At 33.3% G+C, this 22,454-nt stretch overlaps 1 protein-coding gene across 1 annotated transcript; it reads right to left on the reverse strand.

The window, feature by feature from the left end:
• Window positions 1–5,972: 5,972 nt before the first annotated feature.
• LOC142162275 (3'-5' exonuclease-like) lies at window positions 5,973–6,596 on the reverse strand. The gene has a single exon (XM_075218608.1). It carries the CDS (start codon window positions 6,594–6,596, stop codon window positions 5,973–5,975), a length of 624 nt encoding a protein of 207 aa, XP_075074709.1.
• Between the last annotated feature and the right edge of the window lie 15,858 nt (window positions 6,597–22,454).

The raw sequence follows: 22,454 nt of genomic DNA on the forward strand, positions 1-22,454 counted from the left end.
GTTGAGACTCTCGTGCATATTATGGTTGAGTCATGGGCATTTGTTGTGAAAACACTATTGTTGTTGGTTTCTTGGCAAGTTGTGATATTAGGCACTTGAGGTGCGATTTGTGATACATTGTAATATTGATACGGATGCAATGGTATAAGGATTTGGGATTGAAACACATACGGTAAGATAAGGTGGGCTTGATATGCGTTGCTAGTAGGGGAACTACTTGAAGCCATGCGGTGTGATAAAGTGAGCTAAAATGCGGGAAGCTATTTCAGGAAAAAAGATTTCAAAACGAAATGCAAGGCTCCCACGGTGATATAAGGAAAGATTGTGAAATGGTTTGTGATTTGAGATTACAAGGCGGTACCTCGGTAGTGACTCTTGTTGATGCTTTTCTATTACTTCACTTGTGTTTTGGTTGCTTTGTTTCCTTGGCATAACATTCCTTGTTTTTCTTCCATGATGCATTATTTTCCTTAGTTCAGTGTAGCAAATATCTGTGTATTTATTTATTGTCTTATTTCTATTGTTATCATTATTTCACTGTCACATACATGTTCAGTTTCTTATTTATTCCAGTAGGGCCTTGACCTGACCTCGTCACTACTTTAACAATGTTAGACTTGGCACTTACTGGGTACCGTTGTGGTTTACTTATGTTACGCTTCTGCACATCTTTTTGTGCAGATCCAGATACCTCCTACCAGTCCAGGCACCAGTGAGACGATCCCACTTTGGAGACTTCAAGGTACATCTGTCGGCGTCCGTTGGCCTCGGAATTACCCTCTATCTAGTTTATTTTCTTTCCTTATCCTTTTATAGACACTGATGTATGAGGATTTTCATTACTATCTTATAGAGCATGTGACTTTTATTCGCCGGATCTTTGAAAATTGTATTCGATTCAGTTATGAAGTTTCTTTATATGATAGTGGTTGAGTTATTTGAAGGTTCTTAATAAAATTTCAGCTAATATTGTATGTATATTAGGCTTACCTAGTCTTAGAAATTAGGTGCCAGCACGACATCCTACGGAGGAAAATTGGAATCGTGACAATTTATTATAAATAAATATACTCTAAAATAATTGTAATACATAGCTACATTTTGAGTTTTATAGAAAATACCCAGATTTCTAACGCTGAAATAACTTTTTCCTCTCTTATCTTTTCATATTCTTACTATAACCTAGCCGCCTACGCCATCTCCTAAAACTCTTTCTCTGGTGTTACAATCTTGCCAGAGAACCATCACCGGCCTTACTTGTCGGAACACTGTCGTCTAACCTCGTTTTAAGTTTTTTTCCTCCTTTGTATTCTCTCATTCCCTCACGCGCTATGAAAACCTCAAATACTTGGAAAATAAATTCCTTGGTCGTTCTCTCTTAGTCAACCATGTTACCCACCAAGCAAAGCTTGCAGTTCAGTTGACAATTCTCCTTCCTCTTGTCATCAATCCTTAAAACCAAAAACACAACTCCAAAAAATTTCTCTCGTACTAAAAAAAACATGGCTGCTTTGTTGTCTTCCCTTTTCTCTTTGTACAAGTCTTCCCTTTTCTATAGTCTTTGCTGTCTTAATTGCCATTGTCTCAGCAGAGATTTGATCCACTCAGATCTAATGTAATTCTCGCCCCACCATATCCTTTGACGAATTCGGGATCACCATTTCGGTCGTCTCAACCTCATTGTCACCGACATCTCCTACTCTAACCCGAAAACCAGACACGAACCCGTTCCCTCCTAATTGGGTTTGTTCTCGTCACCAATGAAGCTTACCAACTTCTTTCAGTGTCTTTGATGCAAATCTGAGTCGGACTTCTCTTTTTTCTTCGTATGTATATACATTGTATTTCGTTGTACCATAGAGAAAATACAATTTATTGAGCGAACAACCTATTGTGATTTTATGGATTGATACACCAAAATTTGAGTCTATCTTCTTTTTCTTCTTTGGATGTATCCACACTCTATTTCATTTTATAGAGAATATAATATGTTGAGCGACCACATATAGTCAATTGTGATTGTATGCGTTGATATATAAAAATTTGAGATTGGATGTATATATCCAACCTCATTGTATGGATCATACATGTATTGTGTATTTTTCAATGCAAATACATTTTTTTGTTTGTAATTTTGCATGTATTTATGTATTCCGAAGGTGATTGTTTTTAGCAGATCCCTGTATTTTTTTAATACAACCAAATTAAATATAGTGAATTGAATCCAACAATATATCACTATATTTTTTATTTTTTGTTGTTTGAATTCAGTCAAACTAGATATACAGTGAAATTGAATACGATGTAAAATTGTTAAGAATAAATTTAGCTAAATTGAATACAGCATATATATCCGAATTGAATACAACGACATACATCCTATGGCATTAGTAGTGTAACGATCCGACCGGTCATTTTGAAAATTTGCACTTCGCTCGATATTTACAGAAATGAGTAGCTACGTATGATGTATTATGAGTTATGTGAATCTTCGGCTTTGGTTTTCAGGTTATTCAGAATCGATTCGAAAGAATGAATTTCGTGGTTTAAGCTTTAAGTTGGAAGAGTTGACCAAGTTTGACTTTTTAGTATTTGACCTCGGATTAGAGTTTTGATGGTTCCGTTAGGTCCGAATAGTGATTTTGGACTTGGACGTATGCCCGGATTTGCATTTGGATATTTCTAGAAGGTTTCGACACAAATTGGCTAAAGTTGGAAATTTGAAGGCTTGGAAAGTTCATAAGTTTGACCCGGAAGTTGACTTTGATGATATCGGATTCGGATTGTGGTTCCGGAAATCGGAATAGTTTCATTATATCATTTGGGACTTGTATGAAAAATTTAAATTTATTCCGGGTTAATTTGATATGTCTCAGTGCGAGTAGGTTCGTGTTATGTATTGAGACTTGTTGGGATGTTCGGACGGGGTCCCGAGGGGCTCGGACGTATTTTGGATTAATTTCGGACTATTTTCCTTCATTTTTGCATTGCTGGTTCTGCTGAGTTCTGGGTATCTAGTTTTTTTAATCGCGATCGTAAAGTATGGATTGTGATTGCATAAGGTTGTTTGATGGCTAGGGACAAGTTGTTCTTCACGATCGCGAGTTCTTAGACGCGTTTGCATAGGTTGCTGCAGAGTGAACATCGTGTTCGCGCCAGTGTGCACGCGTTCGCGTAGGGATTTTTGGGTTGAGCTGGCAGAGAGTGTTTCTCTTTGCGTTCGCGGTCTTGTTTCAGCAATCGCATAGTTTGTGAGCTTTGTGTATAGCATTCGTGTGGATTTGTATGCGATCACATAGAGTATTTTCCTGGGGCAGTGTTTTTCCTTCCTCGCGATCGCGAGGATATTTCCGTGATCATATTTCATTAATAAACCCAATGATTACAAAGTACTCTATTTCGGGAGTTTCCGCCATTTTAGCATATTCAGAGCTATGGAGCTCGGATTGGAGCGATTGTTTTGGCGATTTTCACCATATGGATTGGGGTAAGTGTTCTCTACTCATTTTTTATTTTATATCATGAATCTATCTTTATTTTTGGCATTTGGTTGATGATTTTAAAAGAGAAATTGGGGATTTTTGTCTAAAACTTTATTAAGCAAATTTTTGAGTTTTGGACATCAAGTCGGAGTTGGAGTCGGAGTCGGATTTGAGTGAAACTAGTATGGTTGGACTCGTAATTGAATGAGTTGTCAGATTTTGTGAGTTTTGTTGGGTTTCGAGATGCGGGCTTGGATTTATCTTTTTAGTTAATTTTGGGCTTTTGATTAAAGATTCGACCTTCATTGACCAGGTTGTTTCCTTTGGCATTATTTGATGTATTTGAGTTGCTTTTGGCTAATTTCGAGCCGTTCGAAGGTCGGTACGCGTGAGTTGGCATTTTGGAGCATCATTTGGTTGGTTTGTTCGAGGTAAGTAGCACTTCTAAACTTGATGTTGAGTGTATGAAACCCCGAATTACGTGTTATGTATTTGGTGTTGAGGTGACGCACATGCTAGGTGATGGGCGTACGGACGTGCACCATGTGAATTGTGACTCCGTTATTTCGGTGGTACTTTGTAGTCACCTAATCTTATTTGTAACCATGAAATCTCTACGTACTAGATCTATTGAGTTGTGATCCATGTTAGAAACCATGTCTAGGCTACATGTTTATTCTGTTGGGATACACTGAGGTCATATTGATGTTGAATTATTTGTTTAAATTATAATTTCATACTCAGTTATGTTCATTCATTTTATATCATATCTCAGTCTCTGTTGCTATTTATTGACACACCATATCATCATTTTAGGCTAGTTTCATGGCATTATGAGCCAGAAAGACTAGAGAGATTGATGACTGAGTAAGGCCGAGGGCTTGAGTGTGAGTGATATTATGGGATCGGGTTGCACGCCGCATCATGTTATACTAATTATGTCTGAATCTGACTTATTATGGCGCTTGGGCTGAAGGAGCCCCATCAGAGTCTGTACACACCCCTAGTGAGCGCAGTTGATTTATATTGCGGGATGATATTTCCTGGGCATGGATCTTGCATGAAGCATTTTTGGGGATGGATCTTCCCTGGGCTAGATTGACCATATACAATACTAAGAGACCGAGCATGTCGATTGGTTAAGCATGATGAGTAGAAAGTATGAGACAATGAGATTAAGTACTCTGAGAGTGTGAGTACAAGAGTTTATCTTTGAGATATATTACATTTGACATGCACACTTGGCATACATGCATAGAGATGCATTTTTCCCATGTTGTACGGTATCACAACACTCATGACTTCTAACACATATTGACATATATGCATAAAGATGTATTTTTCTCATGTCATTTGAAAATAAAACATTTACCTGTTGAAAACTTTGGGGGGAAAAGCAGCTTTCAAACCTACTCATATTTTTGGCAATTTCGGTAACAGATTTGGGCTTTCAATGATATACTTGGAAAGCAGACCTATTTTCTGGAACTGTGAATGAGCTGAACATTTTAACTCTGAGTTACTCCTTTTATTACTTTCTTTATGTTGTTATGAACCGTTGTTGGCTATTGGTGTTGGACTCTGACCCTTGTCCCAACTCGTCACTACTTTCAACCGAAGGTTGAGTTTATTACTTATTGAGTACATGGGGTCGGTTGTACTCATACTACAATTTTGTACCTTGCGTGCAGATGTTGGATGTTGATGTTGCTGTGATCGACGGGATTAACTAACTAGCAGGTTAGGTTATGTGTCATAACGACTAATTGGATTTTATAGCTACATCTGACAATAAGCCTCCAACACATGAAGAGACAGATCCAAACTTTTATTTTGATTAGTTGAACCTTCTAAATTTCTTAAGGAATCTACTCCTTCTGTTTCAATTTAGACAACACATTTCACTTATCGAGAGTCAATTAGATTAAACTTTGAAGCTAAAATGAACTAGTCCAACTCAATATTTTTAAATTTAAATTTAAATATTCAATAACTATAACTATAAATTGCAATTTTTCTCATGTCAATATGATAAAACAAATATTTTAATATATTGATCAAACTTCACACAGTTTTGACTCCCAATTAGCAAAATGTGTCCCTAAATTGAAACGGAGAGAATAATATTTAATAAAATTTTCACATAGTATATATTTATATTCTGTGTAAAAGATATTGGGTTATTCGTTTTAACCCATAGCTCTAAGGATACATTAACCCGGACCACCGCGGACAATATGAAAGAGAAGCGAGGATATCCTCAGACTCGAGCAAAAATTTAGCATAAAATACGAATAATAGGCCGCTTTGACAAATGAAAACTCAAGATGCTTTCTTAAACATTAACAGCCAAATACTTTAAAATGAAATACTTAAAATTCGGACTTCGCCGAAGAAACCTTCAATAGACATTTGATTACCAGCAAACCATGCAAAAGAAAGATGACCACATTTATCTAAAACTCTTACTTAACTTGTTATGTAATAACTTCACATTTCCATGAGAAGCTTGTGACCAATCTTGTAGGAAGCATAAGCATCAATACAAGCATATTCAACTTGGCTTTCACTAAGAACCCTTGCCTCCCAATTACTCATGCACACATGTTTTGGCTTAGGCATATAAAGACCACATATTTCACGAGCAAGATCTTTCAATCCTGGACGAGAATACCTGCCTGGCCACGTACTCTTAGCAACATCACGAATATCAGCACTTCTATTACAAACCAATCTATACTCATTCTTTAGTTTAAGGATATCTTCAGCAACCTCAACTCCCACAAATATAAAGTTAGGATTAGCCAAGAATGTTTTGAGGGTTTGTGGCATTTCGTCCAAATAAAACAACTGCACTATGAGACACCTGTCGTCGATGCAGAGTTGGAGTGTAGCTGTTTTGTTGCTTCTATATGGACTAAAATTAGGTCTCCATTCGTTGTCTAAACCAACAACTGTGTCTTTTCCAGCATATTTGTTGAGCATTTCAGTTGCCCATTCATTGGCAATCGCAGCTTTATTAGTCACTGTTGTTTCAATTGTTCGTCCACCAAATTTGATTCGGTACTTTAAAGTGGTGGTGTCAGAGCTGCTGCTACCATATGATGAGTACATTGTTGTTGTATTGTGAAAACAAATTAGATTGATGTATTATTGTCGATGGCTCGCATGGCTATTTATAACAAATTTATATGTGTTTAATTCATCTTTTTTGGAAAACTCAGAAGTTTTTCTTATTAATTGCACTACTAGGAAACTGGGTACATTAGTTGTAAGATATCAAGAAACTGAATGGTCTATTAAATACTTCATGCATGCATGCCAAAAGTAATTATTAGGGACTTCGACTGATGAGTTTTCAAAACTTATCTCTCCCATTAATGTTTTTACAGGTTTTATTTTTTACTGTTTGTAATTTTGTTTCAACTTCCAAGAATAGAGTTTCTCTTTAAATCCTCAATCTCCATTGGATATTGTTGGGAATGACCTGAACATAGCGAAGACTTAATTTCTATGTGCGAAACCAAGAACTCGAGAGTATATACTTAGACTGCTAATCTTAAGAGTTTGCTTGAAAAGTCATGTGTAATTACTAGGATAGTAATTACCATAGCTAGTAATTATAATTACTAGGGTAGTAATTACACAGTATACTAATTACAATGGCTTGTTTGTTTGTTATGATGTTATTAAAGTGTAATTACCAATGTCATTTTTGGTTGTACTAATGTAATTACATAGTTAAATAATTTTTCTAGATTAAAATATAAATAAATTATTGTGACAAATACTTATGTAATAACAAATATTAAATACTCCGTAATATTTATTATTATGTATTAAATATATAGTGTTTGTAAGAAAATAAATATTAAAATAGTAAATAATATCATAATAAAATTATTGGTATTCTCCATAAAAAAAATTATAACTTAAAAAGAGAACAATGAAAATATAGCATAATTTAATAATAATAACGTATGTCATATTTCAACAGGACAACGTCAGAGTGAAGTTGCAAAGAACGTTGGTGAAGAAATCTAGAGTAGAAAAAATCGGTCTTATTTGTTTCCTCATATTAATATAAAAACAAAAAGGAAAGAAACTAAAAAGCAACTTTGTAATTACCACCAATTCTCACCTTCCCCTTGAGAATTGGAGAGTGTAATTACACCCTTCCAATTACACCCAATTTCATGCTGACCAAGTAATTAATTGGCCAAACGAACAAGCCAAACTATGTAATTACACCCAAACTCATTTCCAAGGTGGCTTTCCAAACAAGCTCGTAATGTCATGTAATATGTATGCTAGTATAATTAAGAAGTAGTCACATCACCAATCATGCAACTATACATTAAAGTATAATCTTGTTTTTATACTAAAAATACATTTTCACTTTTACTTGTTCACTACTAAATCAAGAGAAAAACAATCTTTTATTTCCTGTTTTATCCTTATCATTAACAACTTATTCACCCAAATAATTTTTCAAATCTTTTGGAAATGCTATCAATATTATCGATGAAATTGTAAAATACATACTAAGTATATATTTTTTCCTAAAAGGAGTTCAAAGTCAAAAGTGGACAATTAAAAGTAAACGGAGCGAGGACTTCTTTAATTAGATCGACTAGCTGCCGAACTTGTTTTAGGAGTTGATCTTTTACAGTTCCGGATAAGAGGTGAAGGAGAAATTTCCTAATTGAGATTTTACAATCCGATTTATTTATTGAAAAATTAAAATAAATACTTCACATTTTAATAATTTAGGCTTTAAAATGACATAATTATTAACACGATTCAACATACTAGCAAAACCACCCTTAGACAAGCCATCTTCATACTGTTCGCATAAAAGTCTAAGTGTGAATGAATGTCAAAAATCATGTTACACGTGCTAGTTTACATGAGTGTATCCAGTGTATGGGACATGTTCTTCTTCATAAATCACACATAGCCAAGTTTTTTTTTGGAACTAATTTTTTTGTTATGTTATGATATATGTTTTTTATAACATCACTTCACTATAACAGCTAAAAAATATCGGAATGAATATATAGGTTGTTATAAAAAATATCGGAATGGACATATAAGTTGTTATAGAAAGACTTGATTGTATTATATTTCATCAAAATTACTTAAATATATATATATGCACCCAAGCTCAAATGAGTCTTATAGTGCAGATACATTGAGTGCACCTTTACAAGTGAGATTGAAGGTTCAACTCCCATGTCTATCTTGTGTTTTAAGTATATTGTTTCTTCTTTGTATATCCTTCTTTATTTGGTTTATTATTGCAAAATTACAAGCCCAACACATTGAAATCTCTATTTTTCTTTAATTTTTTAATTTTAAATTTATATAACTAAACCAAATGTTTATATTAAATCCGGTAACAACGAAGGATGTAACATATAGTCAATGATTCAACTAATCATCCAACATTTTTTTAATTAGATATATATGTAAAATATTAGAATATTTTTGGGTAAAAAAGAAACTGGACTTATCTATCTATATCTGTACTGTATTAAAAGCACGAAGGCCTAGCGAAATGTCGTTCGTCTTTTTTGCCTTTCGTATTGTATTTTAAGTTGGATATAATAAATTTTTATTTTTTGAGAAAAAACAAAGACTGCCGTCTATTTAGGTGTCGTATATTTAGGTTTAGGAGCCTTTAGCTTTAAATTGTCGACTATTTAGGTCATGTGTGTTTAGGTTTAGGAGTCTTTAGCTTTTTCTTCTTTATATAATTAGGATTAGGCTTCTTTACTGTGTGCCTTTTCTTTATGTTTAGGATTCTTTAGGTTTTTCTTTGTTTAAGATTCTTTACGTGTGTTTTTTCTGTGTAAGTATTCATAAGTTTCGGATTAATGATGCAAATCGCATAAGCTTTAAACAGGTTAGTAATATTTTATTAAAGAATAATGATTGAATGAGATTTTTTTTGGTAATTGCAGACGCTTGATAGGTAATTCTTGTTTAACTAAAGTTTAATGGATTTTCAACATTATATTATTCGTTTATGTTAATTTTTGATCCATCTTAATTAATCAACAGGATTTTGAGAATTTATTGTAATGGTGAAGGCTGCAATAATAACTTGCCAAAAAAGCAAATAAAGATAGGACGAAGCAAACAGTTGATATTGTCCTATAAAAGATTTCAAATTATTGGTATGACCCTGAACTTCAAGCTTTTGGTAGGATTTTAAACTGCTTTTAGGCATTAGTGGCTATATATAATTTTGGAATTAGGTTTTATTTACCATCATTGGACGTAGCGAGACAATTTTTGTATATTCACTAGACAAGAGACAAAAGAAACATTAATAGCAGACTAAAGAAGAAATATAAACTTGATAATCTTGAGATTGGAGGCTATTGAATCACAATTTCTATAAGTTTATTACATATTTTAATTTTTCTTTGGCAATTTTTCAACCAGTTGCTGTAAGCAAAATTTAAGTGGTGAAAATTCAGTTCTTAGACAGTTAGACTATGTTACTACAACTTAATAGATGTTTATTATGATTTCATTCATTACCTCCTAGCAACACAACAGTGAATTTAGTTTTTTTGTTATAACTTGATATATGTTACAAGCGTGACTAACATGCTCCTTATTGAGCGAGCGTACTTTATTTTATTTTATTTTTCAAACTTTTTTTCTTTTTTTATGTATGTGATTCCTTTTTTTTATATGTTTAATTTAATATTAAGAGATAGACCTTATACTGTTTGTGCTATTCAGAGTTGATGTAATTGAATTATTTAATCATCAATTACATGCCGATTCTGAACTCAGCTTTAGAAGTAAAAGATTTCTGTTATTCTAATACACTCATATTTAGAATGAGTATAATTCTGAATTCACATTGAGAACTCAAACAATTTACATTTTTTCTTATTTGAAAATTTGAATAAACTCACAAAAACTCGAAAACAGGTATTCTAGCTAAAAAATTAAGTGTAAAGTTTCTAAGATTCAAAATATTAGTTGACTTACAACTAATGGCAGCCTGTAGGTGGCTACAAACTCTTGTTTGAGTAGCAATAAAATTACACATGTTAACTTTGTTGGCCTTAACTCTTATGCTTCTTGAACATTCTTTTGATGATTAGGTGATGACTTTATTTGCATACAATCATATTTTTCTGCATCTAACTTCACTGGATTAGTTTGCTTCTTTGTTTGTTTGTATATGTAGTCAAAGTTCTCGGTTTTTTCACTATCACTCTCATACGTAATCCTCTCTGTTATTATTAGGGATTCTTATATTAAAATATATAGATCGTCAAATTCATAATTATAGTTTACCATTCTTTTTATTTTTTACTTTATTCTTTATGGTGTATTTTCATGCATTAATCAACAATAACGTTTGCTTTCAATTTCAATTGCGGAGTTCTATCTGTGGGAATCCTTCGCAGGGCTTTTTGCTTCTGCTCTCCTTGCTTTTTGGCAAAACTAATGGGTCATGTATGCTTTATGAATCTTTTAAATTTCTAAATATTTTTTCGTATGTTATGGTATTTCATCTATATATATTTATTCTATCTTCAACATGAAATTCGACTTTATAAGTGAATTTTATGTTGAATAACTTATAACTATAGCTAGCTTTTCACATTCATTGTTTTTTTCTTATTTATGTGCGAGGTCATACAAAGTTTGAAGTCTACTATAGCACTTTGGCTTCTCTAGAAATTCTTTTACTGCATAAACAGATTAACTCCACCTCCCGAATAGTTTTTGAGATATTCTTAGCTTCGTGAGTTACATTAGCACGTTTTTTCTCGAGAAAAGTTGTATAATTAAACATGTAAATTGGAAGTTAAACATCATATACACACTTACATTAATTATAACTTTGTCTTTAACATGAATTTCCATGAGAATTATACAATTTGATTTCATCTTAAATAGTACCACTTCAAGGTACAATTTGATTCCGTCTCAAAAAGATTACCACTTTATACAATTCGAGAATTGTAGCCACCATCTTTGCTCTTACTACTATAGTACTATTATTTATTTATTTATTAATTTTGTTAACTTAGTTTTGTGCTACTCTTATCCATGTAGTCATAGATTAATAGATAAATCTTTTCCTTTTTGAGGCTTGCTTGGTTATCAAACATTGTTTGGCGAAAACTACTTGTCTTCGTGGATTTCCTTGTTATAGTTAGTAATTGAGCATTATTTCTAATGCAGAATGATGATGCTAAAATTTTCTTCTACTTTATTAACAGGCTCGTGGGTTGGTTGAGTAGTTTTAGTAGACTTTGTATGATCTTGAGAATCGAAAACACTAGAAAACAAATATTTCTTCCATCAATTAAGCATTCATATAGGAATCACGTTAAGAAATATTCGACTAAAACAATAAGCATAAATATTTTTACTTATGTTCTCATATGTGGGGCAACTATCAAAATATTTCAAAAGATATATATTATACACTTTTAGATCTATCAGAGTAATTTTCAGTAAAATTATATATTTTGATGATAATTAATAAATCATATGCAAATAAATAAGCACACGGCCCAATGATCCTAATATTGAACTGTACCTGTCGCAACAGGTTTCCTCACAAGGGTTAAATCAATTTGAACAAGGATTTTGATTATGAGAGAATAACTGAAGTGACCAAAAAAAAAAAAAAGACAACATACACCAAGAAATATTATCTGTGAAGACATAGTAAGTGTGAAAAAACATAATATATCATTATTCACAAAAAAATTATAATTACAAATTCTATAAATTCAACTATTGCATAATGTAATAACATTTACTTTTCCATTTAAATGAATGTTGTATCTACATTGACGTCAATTGATATTACACATAATTCATTATTATTCTATACAAATCTAATTGATAGACACGGACTATACGTACCAAATCGAACATCTTTTTTACCCGTTAAAATATATTTTACATTAGATAAAATCGTAATTTAAATTCTTCTGCTATATAGGATTTTAAAATCAACTAAAATTTGATTATCAACTCTTTCCTTATATGATAAAAACTCTTAATACTTACAACTTTTTCTAGGCCTTTTTACTGTAATAAGAAAATATACTCCAACATTTAGAACAAAACGAATATTACTCCAAAGTTCATGCAAGTCGTAGTACACAAATGTTACAAACAAACAATTGTCATATAAAATTAGGACTTCTTTTATCTTTCAATCAAATACTATTTTAGTAACACTTTTTTACAATTAAGCTTAAGTATTGGAATGAATCGAAGAAATAATTACTGTAAGATTAATCATATGATTATCATTTAGTATCATTTTCGAGTACTTGCAATTTTTGGTTAATTTTTTATTTTAACGCAAACACCACTTTTAAATACTTATTTATGTTATTTTTAAAAAGATTATTATATAACAAATATAGGTACACGCGCGAAACGCATACCCTAAAACTAGTATTATTATAAAAGCACGAATAATTTATGTTAAATATTGAACGACTAAAATATCCTTGAAATATTGACAGACTTTTATGCCCTTAAATATTTGTATAATTTAAGGATCTAATTGTGAATAACCTAATGATGAAATTCTTTTCCAATTTAAACTACACATACGTCGACCCTACAAAGTTGATCCTAGTGGTTATCTATTATTTTTGGAAAAGAATAATTTCACTGTTAAAGGATATTGTCCTAATCAACGAAAAAAAATTCAATTTGGACAAAATTGTATTTTTTTTTTTTTTATTCTACCTAATGCTAGGAGCTGTTTGAAACCAAATTGAATTGTTTTTGTTGATTCTTACTCTTGTTCGAAGAGTCTCCCAAAACAGAAGTTACATGGAATTAAAACTTTTTCTTCATTATAAGTTTGAATCCTTTTGGTATACAATCAAATATAATTTCATCCATCTAAAATATGTTTCTACATAATGGCGGCTCTATTTAACAAGCTCAATATATTAACCACGCCACAAAATTTTAAAAGCTTGACCTTTTTTTATTAATGGATATCAATTATATCTCTAATATTTTTATTAAATTCTATTTTTTCCTTAATTCTGCATATCATGTATGATGTATCAAGATTTTATGTTGAACTATGTTCTCCTTTTATATAATATATATTTTAAGTCTTCAATATATACTTACTTAACTTCAATTCCTTATTTTCTTTGCAGTGAACACCATCATATATTTTAGGTGAACCACTTTCTTGAATTTGGTAGAAAAGGTTCTTTAGCAGAAAGGAAGTGATTGGTTAAGGTGACAATTTTTTTAACCAATTTATTTTCTCCCCTTCCTTTCGATCAACCTGTCATCTATAGATTTTTGTTGTTAACTTATCTTTAGTGATTCAATTTGATAGTAGATCAACTCGAAGCTATTTTTTGCATTCATGAAACTGCAAGTACGATGGAGTTTTAGATTTGCATGAGCAAGTATACTCGTGGATGAAACACAGAAAATTCATGTGCTTTTTAACTAGAGATTGGATAATTAGAATTGGAGTTGATTTTAGAGATTGCACTAGTCGGCATTGGATTTAAGTAGAATTATTTCCTAGCAGTAACAATTTTCTTTTGAATATTTGTATAGTTAAGAACTTATATTTCATTAAATATAACTTTCATAATAATTAATGTAGGATAATGTGCAACAGAACAGAAAAAATAATGCCAAAGAAGGTATGGATTACTAAATGACTTTCTATGTTTGGTTTTTTTGTTACTAATGTATCTTGAGTAAATACGATTTTTATGTATCTGAATCATTAAGGCTTAATTAAATCAAAGAAAATCTAGAATCAGAAAATTAATATTAAGTATTGTTGCATTCCTTAAGTGATTTACAAATTTAATTGCATAATTTTATGATTCCATAATATTTAGTTCTATTTTATTCTTTCATTGTGCCAAAACATTATTAATTTGTTGGTTTGAATTATATATTATATTTTTTTTTGTTCTTAGTAACATATTATTAAACTTCGTACATATTGAATTCGTACATATTCAGTTGCAATTAGTTTTTAGAATATTATGTGATTGAATGTTTATTATTTTTTGTATGCGTTTCACAATATTTGACATAGAGTATTCGTGCATCGCACGAACGTAGAAACTAGTAATTTAAATGTGTAATGAGTGCAATGATAAAACCTAAAGGTTGATCCGTCAAATTTAAATTATAAATTTACTTATTCATAATAGTGTATACATCCTTTTAAAATTTTGAATCGATCCGCTTCGTTTCTAGAAAGTATAGAGTCGTCGTACAATTTCCTATATAATGTAATTATAGCATCTAAATTAAAGGTTCTTATAAGGATCTTGCGTTGCTCTATACTCATTGTCATAAGGATTTATAATGAATACTCTTTTGAGTATTTTATTTACGTGGTATCAAGACATGTACTTAGCTCAAGAAGAAAAATCAAGCCGATATGTGAAGAGATGTATCTTTTAGATTAGAGGTTCATATTATTCAATATTTACTAATTTGTATCTTTTCATTGGTTGGTTGATTTGCTAAAGCAGTGTAATAGTAGTATTATTTATTATGAAAGCAAGAATATCCTTCTATTTATGATTCAATTGGACAGGGTCAACCCAGAGTACCCAGCCCATAATTAGGCCCAGTATTTGGGCCTGACCCTTTAGAGGGTGGCTGGACAGGTCCCTCCTCCTTGTTATCCAGCCCGAACACAATGTACTATGTTTATACTTTATACTGCATCATATTCTTTTTGAACAACTTTTCCACTTCTGTTACTGGATTCACGTTAAATTAATCAGGGCAATGACCTTTTTTCAGGTTAAAATAGCAGGGTTAGCGTTTGCAAAGTCATTGAAAAATAGTCACTATTTTGCTGCAATAAGGACCGGTCCAACATAATATACTGGAGATCGGTGCACCTGTGTATGAGCTTCCAACATATTATGCTGGAACTCCAACACGCGGAAAGTTCTCGCATAATATACTGGAGATTGGAGCACTTGTGTATGAACTTCCAGCATATTATGCTGGAGTGACATACTTATGCTGGAACTCCATTATAATATGCTGGAGTTTCAGTATACTTATGCTGGAATTTCATTATAATATGTTGGAACTCCAGTATATTATGCTGGAGTATTTTCCAAATTTTAAACAATGTTTTTGTTTAAATTTATCTTTACATGAAAAGTAGCTAAATTTCGATTACTTTTGAAATTATGACTATTTTTGAACGACCACTTATAAATCTGGCTATTCTTGAATTTCTCCCTTTTTCAGAGATAATAAAGGGGCGTAGTACAAGGGCTCATTTTGGACAAATAACAAAAACGGATTAGAAAATTGTCCTATTTCGAATATTTTGACGACCAAATAGACCTTTTTACTTGACTGGATATCCGTTAGTAGGTAGGGAAAAAATAAACTACTTGGCTAATTACATAGGTAATTTTTGACAAAAATGAAACAAAGTATAAAATAGTCCTAATTGAATTTGATAGAGCAAAATTGGTCATTTTCACTTAAATTAAATAGAGATGTCTTGTGACATGGCATGATTTATTAATTGGGACACAAGGACATGAAATATGATCCCTTGACCTGGGACAACCTCTACATTTAGATTTATTGTGAGATCCTACAATTGTCAGTCCACACGTGGATGCGGTAGTGTGGAAAATGACAAGTCAAACTAAAATTAAAATTACATTTGGCATATCTATTTCGAAGTGGAAAAAATAATACCGACTACGTACTAATTGATGCTCGTGTTATTACTAAAATATATATATATATAAAAATATATATACTCCATTAAGCTTACCAGTTACCCTTTACCAAATTTTTTGAAGAACTTCTTGAGATTGTACCAGCTATAGTATTCCATCCATCTCAATTTCTCTGAAATTCGTTGTATATAATTTTCAAAAACTATTTAATTTTTATTGAAAATACTACTACTACTACTTATTTAATTTATGTAACATGTAGTTCAAGTTTCTAAATCAAATGTATTTAACGTGATATTTTATCACTTTCAATATTATTATTTTTCCTGCTACCATTAATAAATTAAACTAATATAGCTCTTATATCTTAAACTTTTGGTATTTAATCAAACATTATCAGCGAGTCTGCGACAAAAAGAGTAAGGACCAGTAAATTTGGCAAATATAACGGACCACTTAAAAATTCCAATCATTGTGGCATGTGGTGCCGCGGTGTCAAAATCAATGGCGTGTGTTTGACAATCAATTATCTGCCCAGATCATTTGAAACAGATTAATTATAATTATTAGGAGTAGATAAAAAAAACTACAGTTTAATTAATCGAATTATCTTTTATGCCAAACTTAGGCTTGTAACCTTGAGCTTGCTTGGCTTTGCATGCATCTCGCTGGTCCAGACATGTTGAAAGTGAAAGATCTCTACATTTCCAGCTCCTAATTAACCCTACCTTAAAAGAGTGATAAATATTGAAAAAGATGCATGGTTTTTAAAAAGTGCTAAAAACTAGGTATTAAAGTTTGAACAAAAGCTACAGGGTTGACCGAAGTTTCTATCTTTACCCTTGATTATCAGCATGTGTATGTTGTGCCGCCTACTGCTGCCCATAGTGTAACATTATCTTGACCTGATGAATATCATATTTATAAGACTTCTGAAAATTGTCTCTGTCTGCAGAATTTCACAATGTTATTTACGTGTCTTAACTTATCATCTTATTCATCAAAGAATAAACAAATTATTTTCGTCATTGTTATCGTGCATATGTGGATTTTTCACACATTACTTGATAAACATAATCTATATCAACTGACGCGGGAAGGAAGTTACACCCGACGAATAGTAGTCAGCTGAATATCCTTTTCCAAAAATTATACTGTACATATATATAGGTAACAAATCTCCCTTTTCTTAACTATATACTAAATATCTTGAACACCTTTAGTGAAATTTCTACCTACGACTAGTTGATGGACACCATGCATCATAAATAGCTATCGAAAACAGTAGAGGTGACAGCAATATTATTGTCATTAAATAAATATGGGGAGGCATCACAATCCAAGCGCACGTACGTGTTAGCTCCTACACCAGAGAAACTAAGGATGGATGAGAGTGACCCTTGTCTGCTTCCACCTCACCATTGTTTTGGACTCATGCTATAGATCACCATATGCAAAAGGTAATGAACAAAAGTGAATGCATGTCAAGAAAGAAAGAAAGAAAGAGAGACATCTGATGTACGAAGCGCAATTGAATGCTATTGAAAAGCCAAAAAAGAAGATATCTCATTATCAAAACAGCAAAATGTTTGGATTCTTTTGCACGTACATGCAACCCCATGCGCATGTGCACCTCTTCAGTGGCTTGGGCCCCTAACGAATTAACACTCATCAGAAAACAAACCAAATGGCCAACTCCAACATACAGTTTCGTCACAATTACATTACGACTAGGGGTGGAGCTAGGTGAGCGAGAGGGGAGTTCAGCCCCTTCTCCCGAAAATTATACTGTGTATAAGGTTAAATTGTTTTTCATGCATATATATTTTATATGTTGAATTACCCTAACTTTTTTGTGTATTTACATTTTTTATGAATCTCTCAAGTGAAAATCCTGCTTCTGCTGGTAGTAACAGCAGCCTAAGTTCTATGCTCTGTTAGAAAGACCAGGTGTGTTGGGAAAAATTATATTTAAATATAAAGGTGACGTGTCGAATACGTGTCGAAACACGTAGACTGGTCAAAATGGTCAAAGAATTACAACTAACCAAGAGACACGAGTTGCAACAGATACGAGCAAATGGCAGAGGAAGAGGCACAGGCAGGAATACAAATAACCCAGCACCCGTACCTATTTAAGTCATTTATGTCCGAGAATCAAAAGGAATGAATCTGACAATAGAAAAGAGTGCAGATACGGCATTTAATAGGCATTAAATATGGAATATGTTAGAGAATTTGTATTGAATATAATGAATATGTAACGTAGCATTAAATGTCTTTAATTACTCATAATAGCCTCATTATGATTTGGGCGAAACGTATATCTCCAAGATATCTATAAAAGGGAGACATCTGATCAATTGTGGGGACATGAAATGCTATTGATATAAACTTTGGTTTACTTGTTTTTCTCTTGATTACTCTCTTGCTACCTAAATTACTTTCTTTTATACACTCTTTTGATTATCAGTAACCCGTGTTCTTCTAAATTCTAGCTTTGACTAAAATTTGATTTTTTTGGTTAAACAAATTGGTTCTGTTACCGGGAATCTGATAATCTATTTTCTTTTCGCTTAACTTTCCTTGTTGCATCAACTATGTCGAACAACAATGACAACATTCAAGAAAACCAAGAAAACCAAATAAACCAACAACTTCAGAGAGACTCTCAGGATAATAACGCACTAATTACTTCTCCACAAGGCTCTCCTCGGCGATCTCGTGAAGGCACTCCTGAGGGATCTCATACTGATGGACAAGCTCAATTCGAAAATGTTGAAGCTATGGATGAGGCTTTGCAAAAACTTATTACCGCACAGGTCAATAAAGTCGTTCAGGCCTTGGTTAGCCAGTTACCTGCTGCACCCCCCACACCTACTCCAAATAACAACACTCTGGAGAACCCTCGTTCCGGGCTTGTTAATTCAGGCAGCGGTAGAACCCCCAGTGAATCGTAGGATGGAGAACCAGGTAATTTAGTTAATTCAAATTTACAAAACTTAGTACTAACCTTGCAGAAACAGCTCAAGGAGCAAAGTGAGCGCATAGAGCAGATACCCGCAGTGCGCCCATAATCAAAGGGATAGATTTGGATAGATATTCACAACAACCCTGGAAGCCTAGTACTGCTCCACTCCCAATTCCAAAAAAAGTTCAAAATGCCTGATATTCCAAAATATAATGGAAGAACAGACCCACGAGATCACATAATTGCATTCACGACGAGTGTAAAAGGCAACGATTTGACTAAGCAGGAGATTGAATCAGTATTAGTCAAAAAAATTGGTGAAACGCTCACCAAAGGAGCGCTAACATGGCATTCTCTTTTACCCAAAAATTCTATAAATTCTTTTGCTGAGCTTGCAGATTCTTTCATCAAAGCACACTCGGGAGCTCAAAAAGTAGAGAAAAGAATGGAGGATATTTTCAAAATCAAGCAAGGGGACTCAGAATTACTTAGAGAATTCGTGGACAGATTTCAACGAGAAAGAATGACATTGTCGCGTGTACCTGGCAACTGGGCAGCTATAGCTTTCACAAGTAATTTGAATGAAAAAAGCTCGGAAGCTACGAGGAGGCTCAAAGAAAACCTTCGAGAATTCCCAACTACAACGTGGAATGATGTTTATAATAGGTATAACACGAAGTTGAGGATTTAGGAAGATATTGTTCCACGATTTCAAAAAGACGAAAAGGTAAGTTCTTAGATGTGCGGATACCGAAAAACGATCCGGTAAAAATAGGTACGAGCCTTATATGGGACCTGCGGGAAAGGATTCACGGTCAAAACAGGATAATCAAAGGTACGATCATAGATCAAGAAACAGAGAATCAGGTTCTTCATCAAGATTCAGGAACGAGCGAAATAACTATGAGTCACGAGATGATGATAGAAATTTAAAAGCGAAATTCGGTGGTTACAAATTCAACGTCAGCACCTCCGAGATCGTAGCCGTTTTGAGAAGCATGGGAGATAAGGTTCGATGGCCAAAGGAAATGAGATCGAACGAAACAGGTGCAACCCTGACCATTGGTGCGAGTTTCATAATGACCACGGACATAAAACAGCAAATTGCAGATTTTTACAAAGTGAAATTGATAATTTATTAAAACAAGGGTATCTTACTGAGTTGTTCAGTGAGAAAGGCAAGCAAGCTTACATGAAGAATAGGCAGGAGCCTCCAAAACAACCTTCTACCAAAAGAACTGTCAAAATTATAAGTGGGGGTAAAGACGTCAATGGTATATCATATACTGCAGCTAACAAAATTTCCAAAGTAACAATTACCCAAGGGAAACGGGTGCGACATGTTTTAGAGGAAGACAACATTATGTTCAACGACGCAGATGCAGAAGGCGTATTAACCCCTCATAACGACACATTGGTAATATCTTTAATTATATATGATACTAATGTGAAACGAGTTTTGATTGATCCAGGTAGTTCTGTGAACATTATTTTATTGAGAGTATTACATGAGATGCAAGCTGAAGATAAAGTGATACTAAAGGCGCATACTCTATCTGGATTTGATAATTCTAGTGTCCTCACAAAAGGAGAGGCAACACTCACCACATTCGCTGAAGGAGTCGTGAAAGATACAAAGTTCCAGGTGGTAGATATGGTGATGGCTTACAACATGATTCTTGGGAGACCATGGATCCACGAAATGGATGTTGTTCCTTCAACCTTGCATCAAGTTATTAAATTTCCATCGCCATGGGGAGTTTGTCAAATTCGTAGAGATCAACATACAGCCAGGGCTATCAACTCTGTTGCAGATACAAGTACGAGAAATAAAGGTAAATAGCAATCACAGAAGGCAGTTGAGGTTACCACAACACAAACCTCAACTGAACAAGGGCAAACAGATGTAGATTCAAGGCCTGATACCATTCAAGAACCAGAAGAGAATGAAAATATCAAAACAACAATAGAGAAATTAGAGCCTGTCATGTTATTTGCTCAATGGCCTGATAAAAAAGTCTATGTTGGAGCCAATCTTAGCCAAGGTGATGACCCATAAACTAAATGAAGATCCATCATACCCTCCTGTCAAGTAAAAGAAAAGAAAGCAAGGAACCTTCAAGAATCAGGTGATTCAGGAAGAATTCCAAAAATTGCTAAAAATTGGTTCCATTCGTGAGGTAAAATATCCTAACTGGTTAGCTAACACTGTTGTAGTTCCAAATAAGAACGGTAAGTGGCGGGTTTGTGTAGATTACACAGATCTTAATAAAGTCTGCCCTAAAGATTCTTTTCCACTACCACACACAGATCAATTGATTGATGCAACTGCAGGCCACGAACTATAAAGTTTTTTAGATGCATATTCAGGTTATAATCAGATTAAAATGGATCCGGGAGATGAAGAAAAAACTTCATTCATAACAGACAGGGGGACTTACTGTTATAAAGTAATGCCCTTTGGTCTAAAGAATGCAGGTGTAACGTATCAGAGATTAGTTACCAAAATGTTTCAAGAGCATTTAGGAAAGACTATGGAGGTATATATAGATGATATGCTTGTTAAAACTCAGTATTCAAAAGATCACTATCACACTTATCTGACACATTTTCAATTTTGCGCAAATTCAATATGAAATTAAATCCCAAAAAATGTGCGTTTGGCGTTGCATCAGGCAATTTTTTGGGTTTTCTTGTTTCTAACCATGGTATTGAAGTAAATCTTGCACAGATCAAGGCCATTAAGGAAATCCCTGATATACTTTCAAACAAGAAAGAAGTTCAAAGATTAACAGGGAGAATTGCAGCCTTGGGAAGATTCATTTCTAAATCATCAGAGAAGTGTTTTAAATTCTTCTCAGCCCTTAAGAAGTAGGATCATTTTGAATGGAATGAGGAATGTCAACAGGCACTCAGGAATTTGAAAATGTACTTATCAAATCCACCTTTGCTGGCAAAACCAAAGGCTGGGGAAAGACTACTCATTTACCTTGTTGTTTCGGAAGTTGCGGTAAGCGTTGTTTTAGTCCGAGAAGAACAAGGTAAATAATCCCCTATATACTATGTTAGTAAATCTTTGTTAGATGCGTATACGCGGTATCCTTAGTTAGAAAAACTTGCACTTGCATTAATCATGGCATCTAGAAAGTTAAGACCTTACTTTCAGTGACATCCTATCACCTAGTAACTGCCTACCCTTTACGTAATATATTACATAAGCATGAGCTATCAGGTAGGTTAGCTAAGTGGGTAATAGAGTTAAGTGAA

This window comes from Nicotiana tabacum, chromosome 7 (genome assembly GCF_000715075.1).
Source record: "Nicotiana tabacum cultivar K326 chromosome 7, ASM71507v2, whole genome shotgun sequence".
Taxonomy (NCBI): Eukaryota; Viridiplantae; Streptophyta; class Magnoliopsida; order Solanales; family Solanaceae; genus Nicotiana; species Nicotiana tabacum.